General features: G+C 37.4%; 1 protein-coding gene across 4 annotated transcripts in view; it reads left to right on the top strand.

Moving 5' to 3' along the window:
- Positions 1-20,482, top strand: part of CUNH11orf65 (chromosome unknown C11orf65 homolog) — a 212,173-nt gene that overhangs the window by 47,858 nt on the left and 143,833 nt on the right. For 3 of the 4 annotated variants that reach the window (XM_058424503.1, XM_058424502.1, XM_032167314.2), the window contains exons 4-6: positions 14,178-14,231; positions 14,364-14,564; positions 15,762-15,892. In XM_058424503.1, coding sequence (XP_058280486.1) covers positions 14,178-14,231; positions 14,364-14,564; positions 15,762-15,892 — 386 coding nt within the window. The remainder of the gene's footprint in view (positions 1-14,177; positions 14,232-14,363; positions 14,565-15,761; positions 15,893-20,482) is intronic. The other variant, XM_058424504.1, reaches the window with a different exon arrangement.

Raw genomic sequence — 20,482 nt, 5'->3', positions numbered from 1 at the left:
GCTCAGGAGTTTGACACCAGCCAGGGCAACATAGTGAGACCCCATCTCTAAAAAAAAAAAATTAAAAATTAAATTAAAAGTCTATTGGAATGTTGATCGGGATTGTATTGAATATTTAGCTCAATTTGAGGAAAACTGGTATCATGACAATACTGAGAGCTCTAATTCATGAACATTTGTGGGAAATAAGGGATATGCTGCTTAGATCCCTCTTTAAGAAGGATTTACTACCTAATCTCAGGGACTGCAGTCCACAGACAGCCTCCAGCTGTGAGGATCTTCAGTTTCTACCCTAATGGCAAAGAAATGCCTGATGCTAGGTCAACCCTTTCCAGGGAATCCCATGTCCAGTGACTGAGCAGAATATGGTGGGTGAGGAGATGAGTCTAGAAGCCATTGTGATGTGCATCAACTCTTTTGGCAGTATTCACGTTAGAGGTCCCAGGAGGATTGGCCCAGGCTTTGTGTGGCTTACATTGCAGTTCCAACTCTTCTTCTGCCCAGTTCTTCTTCCCTCCCCTTTCCTCCATAGGTACCGAGCCCTAATAAACCTGTGGCACTCAAACTACATATAAGCATCTTCTTTTGGAAAACCTAATTTGAAATATTATTTAGTTCTTCTAAATTTTCTCTCAACAAATGCTTTATAGTTTTCTATAGAGAGGTCTTGCATATCTTTTGTTAGATTTATAACTTGCTTTTTAATGCTCCTATAAATGGTAATTACAAAATTTTTATTTTCTTATTTTTGATGCTATTATGTAGAAAGACAATCAATTTTTGCATATTAGCTTTGTTCCCAACAACTTTGCAATCCTCATTTATTAATTCTAATAATGTGTACATTGATTATTTTGGATTTTCAATATAAACAATCGTGTCATCCTCAATGAGTTTTGTTTTTGCCTTTTCAAACATGATACGTTTTATTTCTTTTTCTTGCCATTATATACTGGCTAGAGCCTTCAGTAATGGTGAATAGAAGTGATAACCACTATCTTATTCTGGATTTCAGAGGGAAAGGATCAATATTTCATCATTAAGTATGAGGTATGCTATTTTTGTTTGTTTGTTTGTTATAGAATCCTTTTATCTGATTAAGGAAGTTTCCTTGTATTCCTGTTGAACTAAAAGAGTTTTTTTATTTTGTTTTTAGAGGCCAGGTCTCACTCTGTTACCCAGGCTGGAGTGCAGTGGTGCCATCATAGCTCACTACAGCCTCAACCTCCTGGTTTCAAGTGATCCTTCCACCTCAGCCTCCCAAGTAGCTGGGACCACAGGTGTGGGCCACCATGCCCAGCTAATTTTTTAAACCTTTTTTGTTGCCCAGACTGGTCTCGAACTCTTGTCCTCAAGCAATCCTCCTGCCTTGGCCTTTGAAAGTGCTAGGATTACAGACATGAGCCACTGTGCCCAGACAATAGTTTTTTAGAAATCCAAGAACAGATGCTAAATTTTATGAGACCTTTTTTGCTTTAATTGAGATACTATTTTTCTTTTGTTCTTATTTTTTGTTTGAATGTTAAATCTTCTTAGTATTCCTAGAATAGGTACATTTTGGTTATGATTATCTTATCCCTTTAAAATATCACTGAATTTAGTTTGCTAATATTTGATATAAATATTTGCACCTGTGTTCCTGCAGAACATGTAATTTACTGTCTCTGTTAGATTTTGGTATCACATTTAGCTGGCCTCCCAAAACAAACTGGGAAATGTTTCTACTCTGTTTATTTTCTGAATTGCTTTTTTACATTGAGTGTTATTTCATCCTTAAATGTACTTTGTAAGGATTTACTCATCAAGCCATCTGTGCCAGAAGTTTTCTCCATGAAAAGATTTTAAATTACATTCAATTTAGAATTATAGTTCTATTTCTATTTTGTATTTCTTCTTGTGCTAGCTTTGATAAGTTATAGTTTTCTAGGAAGTTTTCATCTAAATTTTCAAATTTATTAGCTTAAAATTATTCATAATACCTTTTATGATCTTTCTAATGTCTTAGAATCTGTAATAGTTATCTTTATTTTATTCCTGGTATTGGTTATTTGCGTCTCCTCTTTTTTTTCTTGAGCAGTCTCTTTGGAGTTTATTAGTTTTATTAGTCTTTTCCAAAAACAATTTTTAGCTTTGTTGTTTCTTTGTATTGTTCATTTGTGTCCTACCTCATCATTTTCTGCTGTTTATTATTTCCTTCTTTATATTTTCTTTGAATTCTGTTTGCTGTTATTTTTCTAACTTTTTGAAATGGATGCTGAATTTATTGATTTGTAGCCTTTTCTGGTATATGTATTTAAGGACATAAATTTTTATCTAAGAATGGTTTTAGCTGCAGCTTACAAGTTTTGATATGTCATATTTTCATATCAAATTCAATTCAAAATATTTTAAAATTTCTACTTTTAGTTATTTAGAATTGTACTTTTAAATTCCTGGACATTTGGAAGTTAGCCAGTTGTCTTTTTGTTCTCAGCCCTTATCTTGATTGTGCTGTACTTTCAATCCTCTGTTGTCTATTTTTTATAAATTTTTATCTGTACTTGAAAAGAATATATATTAGTTATTGAGCATAGTATTGCATAGATGTCAATTAGGTCAAGTTTTTCAGTTATGTTGATCAAATCTTCTATAGCCTTACTGAATATCTTTGTCTAGTTATACTATCAGTTACTGAGAGATATGTATTAAAAGCTTCCACTATGACTGAAGATTTGTCTATTTTTCTGGTGGTTTGTATATATTTGAGACCATGTTATTAAGTGAATACTTAAGATTATTGTATCTCTCTTGAATTGAACATTTTATCATTATAAAGTGTGTCCCTTAAGGTCTCAAATTTCTGGTATTAATACAACCACACCAAGTGTCTCTTTTTTTTTTTTTAACAAATCAGAAAGTTTTATTGTCAATAATATTGTGTTTCATTTTTTTATTATCATACTTTAAGTTTTGAGATACATGTGCAGAATGTGCAGGTTTGTTACATAGGTATACACGTGCCATGGTGGTCTGCTGCACTCATCAACCCTTCATCTACATTAGGTATTTCTCCTAATGCTATCCCTCCACTAGCCCCCCACTTGCCGACAGGCCCCGGAGTGTGGTGTTCTGCTCCCTGTGTCCATGTATTTGTTCTCATTGTTCAGCTCCCATTATGAGTGAGAACATGTGCACAGCAACTGTCTCTTATTTGCATGGTATATCTTTCTTGTTATTTTACTTCCAACATTCTGAATCTTTACATTTTTGCTGTGTCTTTTTGTAGGCAGCAGGTTTTTTTTTTTTTTTTTTTTTTTTGAGACAGAGTCTCATTCTGTTGCCCAGGCTAGAGTGAAGTGGCACTATCTATCTCAGCTCACTGCAACCTCCACCTCCTGGGGTCAAGCATTCCTATTCCCCAGCCTTCCCAGTAGTTGGAATTACAGGCATGCACCACCACACGCGGCTAACTTTTTGTATTTTTAGTAGAGATGGTGTTTTGCCATCTTGCCCAGGCTGGTCTCAAACTCCTGAACTCAGGCAATCCTCCCGCCTCGGCCTCCTAAAGTGCTGGGATTACAGGCGTGAGCCGCCGAACCTGACCTGGCAGCAGGTTGTTAGCTAACATTTTTTATCCAGTAGGATACTCCTTGTCTTTTGTCAGAACGTTTACTTCATTCACATGTAATGTAATTACTGATATTTGGGGATTTAAATCTGCCCTGTTACTGTTTACTCTCTGTATGTCTCAGACATTCTACGTTCTTTTTCAACATGTTATGGCCTTCTATGGGAATGAGTTTTTTTGTTTTATATTTTTCTCTATATATTATCATTCTTTTACACTTAAGAGATTGCAACATGCATATTTGACTTGTGAAATCATATATAGATTTGCATTTTTATCTTCTCCCAGACAATGCACTTATTTCTCATTATCCCCTTTGACATATATACTCTTGCTGTTGTACTTTTAAATTCTCTGTTGATGGATGGTAAGAGTAGATTTAGTTCAATAAGAAACTGCCAAACTTTTTCCAAAGTGGCTGTGCCATTTTGCATTCCCACCAGCAAAGAATTACAACTCCATATCCTTGCTAGCATCTAGTATTGTCAGTATTTGAATTTGATCATTCTAATAGGTGCATAGAGGTATCTCATTGTTTTTGTTTTGTTGTTGTTCTTTTGACATGGAGTCTCTGTCGCCCAGGCTGGAGTGCAGTGGCACAATCTCAGCTCATTGCAACCTCTGCCTCCCAGGTTCAAGTGATTCTCCTGCCTCAGCGTCCCGAGTAGCTGGAATTCACACCCCATCACGCCCGTCTAATTTTTGTATTTTTACTAGAGACGGGATTTCACCATGTTAGCCATGGCTGGTCTCGAACTCCTGACCTCAAGTGATCCACCTGCCTCAGCCTCCCAAAGTGCTGTGATTGCAGGCTTAAGCCACCATGCCCGGGCCCTCATTGCTGTTTTAATTTGTAATTCCTTAATGACATACAACGTTGACCATCTTTTCCTATGCTTATGTATCGTCTGTATATCTTCTTTAGTGAGATAGCTTTACAGGTCCTTTGCCCATTTTTAATTCAGATTGTTTGTTTTCTTACAGTGAAGGTTAAAGAGTTCTTTGTATATTTTAAATACCAGCCCTTTATCAGATATGTGTTTTGCAAGTATTTTCTTCCCAGTTTATGACCTGTCTTTTCATTATCTTAATGCCCTTCATTGAGTACAACTTTTTAATGAAGTCCGTCCTATCTATTATGCTTTTGATGTTGTATCTAAAAAGTCATCACCAAACCCAGGCTCACCTAGATTTCCTCCTGTATTATCTTCTAAGAGTTATATAGTTTTGCATTTTACGTTTAAGTTATGATCCATTTTCAGTTACTGTTTTGTGAAAGGTGTAAGATCTTTGTCTAGATTTTTTTTTTCTTGAATGTGGATTCCCGCAATGTCCAAATGGTGTTCCAGCACCGTTTGTTGAAGACTATTCTTTCTCCACTAAATTGCCTTTGCTCCTTTGTCAGAGAATAGTTAACTGTGTTTGTGTGGGTCTGTTTCTGGGCTCTGTCTTCTGTTCCATTGATTCATTTGTGTATTCTTTCACCAGTACCACACTGTCTTGATTATTGTAGTTTCATGGTAAGTCTTGAAGTTGGGTAGTGTCAATTCTCCAACTTCGTTGTTCACCTTCAACATTATAGTGGCTATTCTGGGTCTTTTGCCTTTCCACTTAAAATTTATAATCAGTTTGTCCTTATACATAAAATAAGTTCCTGGGATTTTTATTAAGATTGCCTTGAATCTATAGATCAAGAAAGATGGGAAGAAGAGACATCTCGACAATATTGAGTCTTCCTATTCAGGTGTATGGAATATCTCTCCATTCATTTAAATCTTCTTTGATTTCTTTCATCACAGTCTTGTAGTTTCCCTCATATCGATTTTTATATATTTTGTTAGATTTATACCTAAGTATTTTACTTTTTTGCATGCTGATATAAATGACATTGTGTTTTAAAATTTCAAACTCCGGTTGCTTATTGCTGGTATATAATAAAGCAGTTGATTAGTATATTAACCTTGTGATTCATTGGGATTTTTTAACATAGATAATCATGTCATCTGTGAACAAAGACAGTTTTTTTTCCCTCTTCTCAATCTGTATACTTTTCATTTCCTTTTCTTGTCTTATTGCATTAGCTAGGACTTCCAGTGTGATGTTGAATAGAAAAGGTGAGGGGACATCTTTGTAGGAAAACATTTAGTTTCTCACCATTAAGTATGATATTAGGTGTATGTTTCTTGTAGATATTATTAAGTAGAGGAAGTTCCCCTCTAGTCCTAGTTTGCTAAAGTTTTTATCATGAATGGGTGTTGGATTTTGTCAAATGCTTTTTCTGCATCTACTAATATGATCATATGACTTTTCTTCTTTAGCCTGTTGATACAATGTAATAGTGGCCTCACATAATAAATCCCACTTGATCATGGTGTATAATTATTTTTATACATTGTTGGATTTGACTTACTAATTTTTTGAGGATTTTTAAGTCTATGCTCATGAGAGATATTGGTCTATGGTTTTCCTTTCTTTTTTTTTTTTTTTTTTTTTTTTTTTTTGAGATGGAGTCTTGCTCAGTCGCCCAGGCTGGAGTGCAGTGGCGCAATCTTGGCTCACTGCAAGCTCCGCCTCCCAGGTTCACGCCATTCTCCTGCTTCAGCCTCTCCGAGTAGCTGGGACTACAGGCACCCGCCACCACGCCTGGCTAATTTTTTGTATTTTTAGTAGAGACGGGGTTTCACTGTGGTCTCAATCTCCTGACCTCGTGATTCGCCCGCCTTGGCCTCCCAAAGTGCTGGGATTACAAGCGTGAGCCACCGCGCCCAGCCTAGTTTTCCTTTCATGTAATGTCTCTGTGTGGTTTTTGTATTAGGGTTATGCTGGCCTCATGAAATGTGTTAGGAAGTATTCCCTTTGATTTTATTTTCTGGAAGAGACTGTAAATAGTAAGATAAATTCCTTATTTAAATGTCTGGTAGAATTTACCAGTGAATCCATCTGGGCCTTGTTCTTTCTGTTTTGAAAAGTTTTAATTATTGATTCTATTTCTTTAATAGAGATAGGCCTATTAAAATTATCTACTACTTCTGGCCGGGCGCGGTGGCTCACGCCTGTAATCCCAGCACTTTGGGAGGCCGAGGTGGGTGGATCACGAGGTCAGGAGATCGAGACCATCTTGGCTAACATGGTGAAACCCTGTCTCTACTAAAAATGCAAAACAAAATTAGCTGGGCATGGTGGCGGGCACCTGTAGTCCCAGCTACTCGGGAGGCTGAGGCAGGAGAATGGCGTGAACCCAGGAGGTGGAGCTTGCAGTGAGCCGAGATCGCACAACTGCACTCCAGCGTGGGCGACAGAGCAAGACTCTGTCTCAAAGAAAAAAAAAACAACAAAAAAAATTATGTACTACTTCTGTGATTTTTGGTAGATTATGTCTTTAGGGAATTAGTCCCTTTCATCTAGGTTATAAAATTTGAGGGCATAGAGTTATTTGTGCTCATAAAATTTGTTTATTATCCTTTTTAGTGTCCATGCAATCAGTAGTGATGACCTCTATTTTGTTTCTTTTTTTTCCTTCACCATTTTCATTCTTTCCAAATGTTATTCCAAAAAAAGGGGATGTGTGTGGAAGATTAAGATGTCCATGAAGAGTAACTGTCATCATGACAATAAAGTATTCAATTAGACAGAAATGACAAGGACCATTTCTGATATTAGTAATATGTAATATCTGTCTTTTTTTCTTAGTTACCCTAGCCAGAAGCTTATCAATTTTATTGATCTTTTCAAACCAGCTTTTTGTTTCTTTTATTTTCTCTATAGATTTCTTATTATCAATTTCATTGATTTCTGCTGTAATCTTTATTATTTATTTTCATCTGCTTGCTTTGAATTTAATTTACTTTGCTTTTCTAGTCCCTCAAGGCAGAACATTAGATTATTTCTTTCAGATATTTTTTGTTTTCTAATACACACATTCAGTACTATAAATTTTCCTGTAAGCTCTGTTTTTGCTGAATCCCTCAAATTTTAGTAAGTTGTATTTTCGTTTTCATTTATTTCAAAGTATTTTTAACTTTTCTTGAGACTCTTTATTTGACCTACTTGTTATTTAGAAGTGTGTTGTTTAATTTTCAAGTTTTGGGGTTTTCCAGTTATCTCTCTGTTACTGATTTCTAGTTTAATACTATTGAGGTGTGAGAGTATACTTTGTATGATTTCTATTCCTTTTAAATTTGTTAAGATAGGCCCATATATGACAAATCCACAGCTAATATTGTACGGAATGTGGAAAAGTTGAAAGCACTTCCTCTAAGAACTGGAAAAAGACAAGGATGCTCATTATTACCACTCCAATTCAGGACAGTACTGAAGTACTAGCCAGCGCAATCAGGCAAGAGAAAGAAATAAAAGGCATTCAAATGGGAAAATAAGAAGTCAGATTATCTTTTTTTACTGATGACAAGATCTTATATATATATCAAATGTTCTCACATAGAAGTGGGTGCCAAAAATTTATACACATGAACGTAGAGAGTGGAGTGATAGACAATGGAGAGTTGGAAGGATGAGCTGGTTGGAGGAAAGTGGATGATGGGAAATTAGTTAATGGATACAATGTACATTAATTGGGTGATGGATACTCTAAAAGCCCTGACTTGACCACTCTGCATTCTATGCATGTAACAAAATTGCACATATACTGCACAAATTTGTACAAATAAAAAAGTGTATTAAGATGTGTTTTATGGCCCAGAACGTGGTCTGTCTTGCCAAATATTTTGTCTGTGCTTGAGAAGAATATATATTCTGTTGTTCAAATAAGTGTTTTATAAATGTCAATTGGATCCAGTTAATTTATGCTGCTGTTCAGTTCAATTATGGCCTTACTGGTTTTCTGACTTGCTGAATCTGTCAATTACTGATAGAGGGGTATTGAAATCTCCAATTATAATAGTAAATTACTATATTTTTTCTTGCAGTTTTATCAGTTTTTGCTTCACATATTTTGCTGCTTTGTTGTTAAGTACATACATTATCATCATGTAATGCTCCATTTAGTCCTGACAGTTTTCCTTGATCTGAATTTGGCCTTGTCTGAAATTAATATAGCAGCTCAGCTTTCATTCTATTAGTGTTAGTATCATATATCTTTCTTCTTCTTCTTCTTCTTTCTTCTTTCTTCTTTCTTCCTCTTCGATAAAGCTTCACTCTGTTGTCCAGATTGGAGTGCAGTGGTGTCATAATGGGTCACTGCAGCCCTTGACCTCCCAGGCTCAAGTGATCCTCCTGCCCCAGCCTCTGCAGTAGCTGGGGACTACTGGTGCATGCCACCACACCCAGCTAATTTTAAGTTTTTTTGTGTGGAGTCAGTCTCACTGTATTGCCCAGATTGGTCTTTGTTCTTTTCTTTGTTATTAATCTGTGTCTTTATATTTAAAGTGGGTTGCTTGCGGATAACATATAGTTGGGTCTTGATTTTTTATCCACTCTGACAGTCTCTGATCTGCCCTTTTTAATTGGTATATGTAGGTCATTAACATTTAAAGTTATTGATATAGTTCAATTGATATTTATTGTATTTGTAATTGTTTCCTGTTTGTTCCCATTTTTTTTTTCTGTATTCCTTTATTTTTCTGCCTTCTCTGGTTTTAATTGAGCATTTTATATGATTTCATGTGTATGTTTTACATGTAAATAGGCTAAAGAACCCAAATGAAAGCAAAGGTTGTCAGACTGACAAAAACCCCATCTATTTATTATTTTTGAGGCATACTTTAAACAATAAGAATATAAAACAATAAGAATAAGACAATGGAAAAATATACATCATGCAAACTTTTATTAAAAGAAAGTCAGACCAGGCACGGTGCTCATGCCTGTAATCCCAACACTTTGGGAGGCCGAGGTGGGTGGATAACTTGAGGTCAGGCATTCGAGACCAGCTTGGCCAACATGGTGAAACCCCGTCTCTACTAAAAATATAAAATTTAGTCAGGCAAAAGTTAATCCCAGTTACTTGGGAAGCTGAGGCAGGAGAACCACTTGAACCTGGGAGGCGGAGGTTTCAGTGAGCTGAGATCACACCACTGCACTCCAGCCTAGATGGCAGAGCAAAACTCCATCTCAAAAAAAAAAAAAAAAAAAAAAGAAAGAAAAAGAAAATCAGTGTCTTTATGTTAGTATTGGACAAATTAAGCTTTAAGGGATAAAGTTTTGTGAGATATAAAGAGAGCAGTTTCATAATGATAGTCAGTTCAATAGAGAAATATAAAAATTCTGTACTTATAAGACAAAAACTTACATAATTACCAGAAGAAATACAGTAATCATCAAGCATAGTCGAAGATTTTAACACAACTCTCTTGGTAACTGATAGAATCAAGCATGCAAAAAAATTTAGTACAGATATTGTAGATTTTAAATTCTTTACCTAATTGATATATAGAGAGAACACTGTCACTACTTTTGCAACACTGCAAAATGTCTACAGTTCTGCAAAAGTAATGTTGTTTTTAAGTGCACAGAAAATGTTTCCCATAATAGATCACATGCTTGGATTTAATGAAAGTCTCAACAAATTTCCAAGTTTTGAAATCACAGAGAATGTTTTCTAGTCCCAGTGGAATTAAACTAAAAATTAATGAGAATACAGAAGTAGAAAACCACCAAATTTTTGCAAATTAAGCACATGAAATTAAATAATCTATGGATTAAAAGAGAAAATTAGAATATATTTTATACTAAGTCATAATGAAAATACGACATCAAAACTTGTGGAATGTGTCTAAAGTAGAGCTCAGACAGAAATTTATACCTCTAAATGCAAATATTAGAAAAGAAGAAAAATTAAAAATCAATTTACAACGTTTACACTTCAAGCTAGAAAAAGATAACCAAATTAATACCAAAGAAAGTAAAAGGAAGGGGGCCGGGCATGGTGGCTCATTCCTGTAATCCCAGCAGTTTGGGAGGCCAAGGCAGGGGGATCATGAGGTCAGGAGTTCAAGACCAGCCTGACCAACATGGTGAAACCCCATCTCTACTAAAAATACGAAAAAATTAGCCAGTCGTGGTCGCATGTGCCTGTAATCCCACCTACTCAGGAGGCTGAGGCAGGAGAATCGCTTGAACTCAGGAGGCAGAGGTTTCAGTGAGCCCAGATCGGGCCACTGCACTCCAGACTGGGCGGAAGAGCAAGACTCTGTCTCAAAAAAAAAAAAAAAAGAAAAGAAAAGAAAAAAGTAAAAGGAAGGAAATAGTGAAGATAAAATCAGAAATCAATGAACAGAAAGTAGAAGTGGCTGGCAGGGTGGTTCACGCCTGTAATCCCAGCAATTTGGGAAGCCAAGTTGCACAGTTCACTTGAGCCCAGGAGTTTGAGACCAGCCTGGGCAACATGGAGAAATCCCTTACCTACAAAAAATAAAAAAAATTAGCCTGTCACAGTGGTGCGTGCCTGTAGTCCCAGCTACTTGGAATGGTTAGGTAGAAGGATCAGTTGAGCCAGGGAGGTTGAGGCTGCATTGAACCATGATGGTGCCACTATGCAAATAAAAGCCAGTTGGTTCATTGAATATGTTAATAAAATTGATAAACCACTAGCATGACTGATAGATCCATATGGCCAATAAGCATATGCAAGGTGCTCAGCATGGTTAGTCATAAGAAAATACAATTAAAAACTACAATGAGCTACCATTATAACCCCACCAGAATGGCTAAAATTAGGATTGACAGTACCAAATGTTGATAAGGAGACAGAGCAACCAGAACTCTCGTATATTGCTGGTGGGGGGGTTGTTAGAAAAATTTGGAAAACTCTTTGGTAGTCACTAGTACAGCAAATTACAGATGCTCCTTGGCTTATGGCAGGGTTACGTTAAGATAAACTCATTGTAAGGTGAAAATATCATAAGTAAAAACTGCATTTAATATACCTAACCTGCCAAACATAACTTACCAATTTAACTTAGTCTATACTGTAGAGCAGCAGTCCTAACTTTTTGGTGCCAGGGACCGATTTAGTGGAAGATAATTTTACTACAGACTTGGGATGTGGAGGATGGTTTTGGGATGAAACTGTTCCACTGCAAATCATCAGGCATTAGATTCTCATAAGGCATGTGCAACCTAGATCCTGTGCATGTGCAGTTCACAAGAGGGTTTGTGCATCTATGGGAATCTAATACTGCTGCTGATCTGACAGGATGGGGCGCTCAGGCAGCAATGCTCCTGCCACTCACCTCCTGCTGTGTGGCCCAGTCCTAACAGGCCATGCATGGAGTGGTACCAGTCCATGGCCTGGGGGTTGGGGACCCCTGCTGTAGAGTATCAGTTGTTTACCCTCGTGATCATGTGGCTGACTGGAAGCTGTGGCTTGCTGCCACTGCCCAGCATCACGACAAGAGCATCATACCACATATTGCTAGCCTGGGAAAAGATCAAAATTCAAAATGTGAAGTATGATTTCTACTGAATGCGTATCACTTTCACAGCATTGTAGTCAAAATTGTAAGTTGAACCACTTTAAGTCGGGGCCATCTGTATACTTACATACCATATATACCTCATGACCTCTCATGTTTCATTCCTGGGTATGTAACAAAGAGAAATGATTGCTATAACCCACAGAAGACATGAAAATGAATGTTCACAGTAGTTTTATTCATTTTAACCCAAAACTAGAGACATATCAAATGTCCAACAATAATATAAATTGTCATATATTCTATTATATGATGGAATGGTAGATAGCAGTGAAAAAGAACTAACTGCTGCTATCTACAACTACATACACGAATCTTAGAGATTTATCACAGATTCATGTTGAGCAAAATAAGCCAAGCACAAGAGAGTACAATACATATGTGAAAATTCATGGAGCTGTACACTTAAGATCCATCCACCTTAGTGAAAAAAATGTGTATATATTATTATGGCTCAAATATAGAAAATATGTTTTATAACAGGATCTCACACTTCATATTTGAATTCATAAAAGTTTTAGTCAAGAGAAGATTATTCTGCAAAATTAATGTTGTCTTTAAGACTCTATAGGTTGAATAACATCTATTTTCCGATCTAACCTGATATGATCAGGAGACAAGATTGAACTGTCTTCTGATAAAGGACCAAGAATTTTTTTCTCTACTTTCCATTTGGTGCTGCATACCAAACTAAAATCTAGAAAACCTATTATATACAATTCTTACATAATTTTATTTTATTTATTTATTTATTTATTGAGACAGAGTCTCTGTTGCCCAGGCTGGAGTGCAGTGGTGCAATCTCTGCTCACTGCAGCCTCCACCTCCCTGGTTCAAGCGATTCTCCTGCCTCAGCCTCCAGCATAGCTGGAATTATAGGCACCCGACACCACACCCAGCTAATTTTTGTATTTTTAGTAGAGACAGGGTTTCACCATGTTGGCCAGGCTGGCTTCAGAACTCCTGACCTCAAACGATCCACCCTCCTTGGCCTCCCAAAGTGTTGGGATTACAGGTGTGAGCCACCACGCCTGGCCCAGAATTTTAAACATGGATTTTTAAATTTAACAATAGCTAATTAGGAAAGGTCATCTACTGTTCAATTTAGGTTGATCAGTCATAGGTTTTTCTTTGAATTTACCTGCAAGATAGTATTTTATATGTATTATTTGAGGAGTTATTTAAAAGTTAAGTTTTATGACTAAAAAATTACTTGGCTTTTATGTTTATATATTGCATAAAGAGGAAACAGTTTGGTATCATTTTTTCATTTGCCATAGATGTCCATAAGAAACTAAGTCCTTAGCTCATAAAATATTTTCTTTTCTTTTCTTTCTTTCTTTTTTTTTTTTTTTTTGAGACAGAGTCTCACTCTGTCGCCCAGGCTGGAGTGCAGTGGCGCGATCTTGGCTCACTGCAAACTCCGCCTCCTGGGTCCATGCCATTCTCCTGCCTCAGCCTCCTGAGTAGCTGGGACTACAGGTGCCTACCACCGTGCTCAGCTAATTTTTGGTATTTTTAGTAGAGACGGGGTTTCACTGTGGTCTCGATCTCCTGACCTCATGATCCGCCCACCTCGGCCTCCCAAAGTTCTGGGATTACAGGTGTGAGCCACCATGGCTGGCCTCATAAAATATTTTCTAATTCCAAAAAAACATTTTTAAATGGCTGAGCACAGTGGCTCATGCCTGTAATCTTAGCACTTTGGGAGGCCAAGACAGGAGTGTCACTTGAGGCCAAGAATTCGAGACCAGCCTGGCAACATAGAAAGACTCTTGTCTCCACACACACACACACAAAAATACAAAATTAGCCAGGCATGGTGGTGCACACCTGTAGTCTCAGCTATCTGGGAGGCCAAGATGGGAGCATTGCTTGAGCCCAAGAGGTTAAGGCTGCAGTGAGCTGAGATCGTGCCACCGCGCTCCAGCCTGGGCAACAGAGTGAAATCCCATCTCAAAAAATTTTTTTAAACAATTTTTCTAATTTAAAATTGATTATTTGAGGTTGGTTCACCTGACCTATTTCCTAAATAGTCAATATTTAGCAGTTATTTAAAATAATAGAGTGAGAAATATTGAATTGATACATACAGAATCCTGAAGAATAATATTTAAGAATAATATATTTTCTTATAGGCAGAGCTTCTAGATGCTGCTGCTGGCATTCATGTGCGATTCAGATTAGGTGGAGTAAGTATGGATGAATGCTTATTTAGTAGTTTTAAAACACATTTTTATGAAATTGAAACAATGTAATTTTTTAAAATGTAAAACATTTTTGTAGTTACATTACAATGGTTCTTTGAACTTTTCCATCTACAGGTTAAATTTCCACCTGATATATACTATAAGATTTTTACTCACAGACCTATTGAAGATCTGTGTGCTAACAGCCCTAGAAATTATGCAAAACTTCCAGCAAAGCATACATCTTGTAATAAAAATGATCATCTTCAGGAAGAGGATCATAGTGGCTGGTATCATCGTATAGAAAACAATGGCTGGAGGCCAGTTTCTGATACAGTAAGAAAAGAGAAATGTTAATTTTTAATCTTACATATTTAGAAACCCATTTATCTTTTCAAAAATTAATTTTAAAATTATTTTTTAAAATAATAAATCCTAGTAATTTAATTGATAAATTTTGCTTAAGTTAGCTACTCAGGGGTTGCTAATAATACTTCAAGGCACAGCAATTTATCTTTTTCTTACTACATTTATTTCTACTTTTAATTATCAGCTTTGAATCTAGGCCATCTTTAGATACTCTCTGGTACTCAGCAGATTATATACCCAGTATACAGATTGTAGAATTTGGTATGTTGAATATATTAACACTAAGTATGACCTGGCACTGTGGCTCATGCCTGTAATCCCAGCACTTTGAGCTGAGATGGCACCACTGCACTCCAGCCTGAGCGACAGAGTGAGACTCTGTCTCAAAAAACAAACTAACAACAACAACAAAAACAAAAGAATATACCAAGTATGAAAAGTGAAAGTGATCAAGGTATGAATTCATTCACTTGTTTAATAATAAACTATTGCATATCAACCATATACCAGACATTGTTCTGGATGCAGGGGATAGACTTAAGTAGTTTGCCTTTCAATTAGGGAGACAGTCAAGTAAACAGGATATTTCAGTACAGTGTAGTAAACATGTTAACTGGTTTAATAAGGGCAAATATATACTGTTTGGAATGATTAACAAACTCTCCTTATTATCTAGGGTATGTGTGATAGAGCAGGGGGAATGAGTTGGAAGGGGGAAAATAGACAACCAGTTAGGAGAAAATGTCATAACGGGGAAACCACAAAGTCTTAGGACATGGTACAGGGACTTCTGCATTCCTGAAGGGTGGCTGTACTCCTTGAGGGTTAGAGCCATTAAAAGCAATCAGCACTAAGAGTAGGTCAGGTCTATTCATGAGAGAAGATGAGACACTCTTAGAATATATCTGTTTATCCATTCAACAAACACTTATTAAGCACCTCAGTACACTAGTACTTTGTTGATCTATCTGTAGCATGTGCTTCTGAAGGCTGAGTGTACTACTCGCCCATCACTTAATTAGAAATACCTTGAAAGTATCTATCCTCTCCTCTATTTCTATCTTGGCATATTCCTACTGAACACATAGAAGTTCTTATCTATTGCCAGATAACCTCACAATCAATATTTCAACATTTTGTATATTCATTTTTGTTTCTCAATAGTTTTGGCTATCTACTGATGGTATGGTGGTGGAAGACAAAAAGGAAAGTGAATTCCATTTCTCTAAACTGAAGAGAAGGCAAGACTTGGAAAAGAAAAGAAAACTTAGAAAAATAGAGTGGATGAGGCAAATGTAAGTTGATGAAACATTTACTAAGGAAATATGTAGTATTTTGAGAAAAAAACAAATTTGAAATGAGGTATTGCTCCCCACAAGAGGGCATTAGCTGCAGGGCGTCTGCCCGCAGATCCTGACCCAAGCGACGGATGAATAAAACGCACACTGACCCACAGATATTCTGTTTTGCCAGTCCTGCTGAGTGTCCAACTGCCTACACACCAAGAGAGGCTTGTCACTGTGGCTGGACCCCATCAGCTAGGGAGACTCATTTATTCATTAAGATTAGTTAACAAAAGCTTGAGTGAACGCCATTAGAGGCTAACTGACACTGTGGACTTCCCGGGTAAAAAGCACACATCAAAGGCTTGTCTTAGGACCACATGAGTAAACAAGCTAACTAGATAAAACTTCCCCACATCCCGTTGTTTACTACTTTAATCTTTTTAACTAAAGGTAATGGGACCAGGCTGCCTTTGGCCCGGTCTGTTACCGAGGTCATGTGAAAACCCTCAGGCCTTCCAAAAAGGTTTTGTGGCCATCATAACTAATACTTTTCCCAGCAGCCTGATCAAATCCCAACAATGGAGAACTATACTGCCTGATTTCAAGACTTATAAAGCTACTGTAATCATGACATTGTGGTATTGGCATATAGACAGAAATATAGGTCAATGGAACAGAATATGGAACTGTGAAATAAACCCCCATGTAGCCGGGTGCGGTGGCTCACGCCTGTAATCCCAGCACTTTGGGAGGCCGAGGTGGGCGGCTCATGAGATCGGGAGATCGAGACCATACTGGCTAACATGGTGAAACCCTGTCTCTAGTTAAAAATACAAAAAAAAAAAAAAAAATTAGCCAGGTGTGGTGGCAGGCGCCTGTAGTCCCAGCTACTCGGGAGGCTGAGGCAGGAGAATGGCGTGAACCTGGGAGGCGGAGCTTGCAGTGAGCCGAGATCGCGCCACTGCACTCCAGCCTGGGTGACAGAGCGAGACTCCGTCTCGAAACAAACACAAAAAAGTATCAAAGACAGAAAGTGGAAGTTACAAGGCTTTTTAAGGCCTTATCTTGGAAGTCACAGCAACATTTATTCTGCATTCCATTGGTCAAACTCAAGTCCTAACAGGCCTAACGGGGTCAAGTAAAAGGTGGGACTCACAGGAAGTTCCATATACATTACAGCTTCACTTGCAGTACAGAGGGGAAGGGAAATCCTTCTACTGGGAAAGAACCTCAAGTAGCATACCTGGTTGTATATTGTGCCTGGAAGAAAAGATGGCCAGAAGTGTAGATCTACAGATGGATGGTGACTGATGGTTTGACTGGATGGTCAGGGATTTGGAAAGAACATGGTTAGAAAATTGGTGACAAGTGGTCTAGGGAAGAGGTATGTTCAGACTTCTCCAGATGGGCACCAAGTGAGAAGATGCTTGTGTCCTATGTGAATGCTCACCAAAGAACAATCTCAACAGAGAAGAATCTTAATAATCAGGTGAGCAAGATGACTCATTCCTTGGAATCAGTCAGCCTTTCCCCCCAGCCACTGCTATCCTCGCACTATCCAGCCTGGGCAACAGAGCGAGACTCTGTCTCAAAAAAATAAATAAATAAACCCCCATGTATATTGTTAATTAATTTTCAACAGAGTTGCCAAGGGAACTTAATTGGGAAAAAATAGTCTTTTCAACAAATTGGATTTTCAAATGCAGAAAAATGAAACTTGAGTGTTATCTTACAGCATGTGTAAAATTAACTGAAAAGAGATCATAGATCTAAATATAAGAGCAAAAACCATAAAGCATCTAAAAGTAATTGAAGGAGAAAATCTTAGTGCTTTTTGTTCTGGCCAGGATTTTTTAAAGAGGATACAGAAGCCAGGAACTATAAAAGAAACAATTTTAAATTTTACTTCATCAATAGCCGGGCATGGTGGTGTGTGCCTGTAATCCCAGCTATTTGGGAGGCTGAGGCAGGAGAATCACTTGAACCCTGGATGCGGAGGTTGCAGTGAGCCAAGATTGTGCCAGTGCACTCCAGCCTGGGTAACAAGAGTGAAACTTTGTCTCAAAAAACAACAACAAAAAAATTTTACTTCATCAAAATTAAAAGCTTTTGTTCTTTGATTGACATGTTACAAAAATAAAAATGCAAGCCATAGACAGGGATAAAACATTTGCAAAATATATATCTGACAAAGTTCTTGAATCAAGAATATGTTAAAAAAAAAAAAACCTCTCAATCACATTTTAAAGTGGGCAAAAAAATTGAATAAACACTCTATCAGTGAAGATATATACATAGCAAATTAGCATAACTCAACCAGTGACTATCATTAATCATTAGAGAAGTGCTAACTAAAACGATAATGAGATACCACTACACACCCACTAGAATGACTAAAATAGTCTGTCATGCCAATTGTTGGCAAGATAGGGAGCAAATGCAAATTAGAATGTGTACTTCAGAAAACGGTTTGACAGGTTTTTTTTTTAAACAAGTAAACACACCAAATATTCTATCTAGTCATTCCACCCCTACATATTTACCCAAGAGAAATAAAAACTTGTCCACAGAAAGATTGTATGTGAATGTTCATAGCTGGTTTATTTGTCATTGTAATAGCGGAAAACCAGAAACAGCACAAATGTGCATCAGCAGGTGAATGGATAAGCAAGTGGTAGGATATCTGCACAAAGGAATACTACTCAGCAGTACAACAGAATGAACTACTGATACACAGAATGGCATGGACGAACCTCAAAATAATGCTGAATGAAATAAATCTGTCAAAAAAGAGTACATACTATGTGATTCCATTCACATACAATTCTAGAAGACACAAATCTGAAGTGACACAAAGCAGATCAGCAGTCTGGAGATAGGAAAGAGGAAAAAGAGAGAGATTCCAAAGGAGTACAAGGAAACGTCAGAGGGTGATGGATAGATTTATTTTTTATTGTAGTGTTGGATTTACAGGTATATAGACGTCAAAACTGTACATTGTACAATTTAAATATGTGTAGTTGTACATCAACCATACCTCAATAAAATAGTAAAAAAAAAATTTAAAAACCTGTGCAGAAAATCAGAAGACCTCCCTGGCAGCTCTGAAGTGGTCCCTTATCTCATAGCCACAGCATGGGTTGAGGGCAACCCTGGGTTCCATTGCAAGGGTCACAGGGTTACAATGCCCACAGTACTACCAGATGCTTAACTCTGGCACGTCTTTTGCACTAAGATAAGGTCACTAGTGGGGAAGAAGTAGAACCCTGAGGCCTGGGATTAGGACATTTGGGCAAACATACACAAGGCTAAGAATCTTGAACTTCCAAAGTGCCTTGTTGGTGTAGGGAACCCTTGCTCTCCCTTTTGAGGGAAGCAGCCATTTTCTGCATAAAAGCCTTTCAGTGACTGCACTGGCACAGTTGCCACACACACTTAAGCTTATTCTCCTCAGGACTCCCCCTCTACTATTTCTCATTGCCTTTAGCTCACAATGAGATTTGTATTTCAGGACAGCCCAGACAGAGGTACAAGGTCCACTCCAAGAGGAGATAGTTTATAAACCAGAAGAGTTACAAGAAATTACTAATCTATATTGCCAGGAGTCTCAGAAGCATTGTGTGAGGGTGGATTCTAAGGTTGTTAGATCATGAGTTGGCTGGGCCGAACTTACTGATATGGCCATACTCACCTGGGATTGTGGATTTAATGTTTTGGCCAGAAATTATGTTAATGGTCTATGAAGTTAGCTAATCAAAGCCTGATTTAGGTAGAGCCAACCAAAGTTCTACCTTTGCAAAATGCTGGAACTTCTCTGGTATACTGTAGTGTAGCAGGATTGGTAAGGAATCAGAGAGACCGATGGGGTTGAGGAGGATATTTATTATTTTAGGTGTACCAGCCCAGTCGGATTAACATCCAAAGGAATGAGCCCTGAACAAAGAGTTAAGTTACCTTTTAAGCATTTCGTGGTGTTGGGGAAGATCTGTGCAGGGGGAAGCATATTACAGAAGCGAGAAACAAAGATAGTTATTCAATTAATTGAGACATGCATTACATCATTTCTTACTTTTCAAGGAAAACATGTTTTATGACTTAAGTTTATCTGTCTAGTGACCTTGCAGCTGCACAGCTAGAGAAACAGGGTCTTCACAATGCCTGGGAAAGGAGGAGAGATAAGGCTCACTAGCCACAGAAAAACAGACAGTTAATTTTTAAAGGACTCCAGCTCTTTCTCCTTCTCAGGGGGAATTGGGTTTTCTTACGTACAGCTGAGTTTCTGTTTACACATTCTTATTTTTTTCTAATTCCTCTTCCATTAGAAAAAGGATTTCTAAAAGTTCAGGGAATTGTGTATTTGTTTCTGTTATGTGCAATCTACTAAATCAATGTCCAGCTATCACCCCAGGAAGTCCCAGGAGATACCTTTTTCGTCAAGCTATGAAGTAATAGCTTGGTGAGGGGAGCAGCATATTTCTTTTTTTTTTATTATACTTTAGGTTTTAGGGTACATGTGCACAACGTGCAGGTTTGTTACATATGTATCCATGTGCCGTGTTGGTTTACTGCACCCATTAACTCGTCATTTAGCATTAGGTA

Source organism: Hylobates moloch, unplaced genomic scaffold (assembly GCF_009828535.3).
Source record: "Hylobates moloch isolate HMO894 unplaced genomic scaffold, HMol_V3 SCAFFOLD_11, whole genome shotgun sequence".
NCBI classification, from domain to species: Eukaryota; Metazoa; Chordata; class Mammalia; order Primates; family Hylobatidae; genus Hylobates; species Hylobates moloch.
This window is presented reverse-complemented; position numbering and strand designations above follow the sequence as displayed.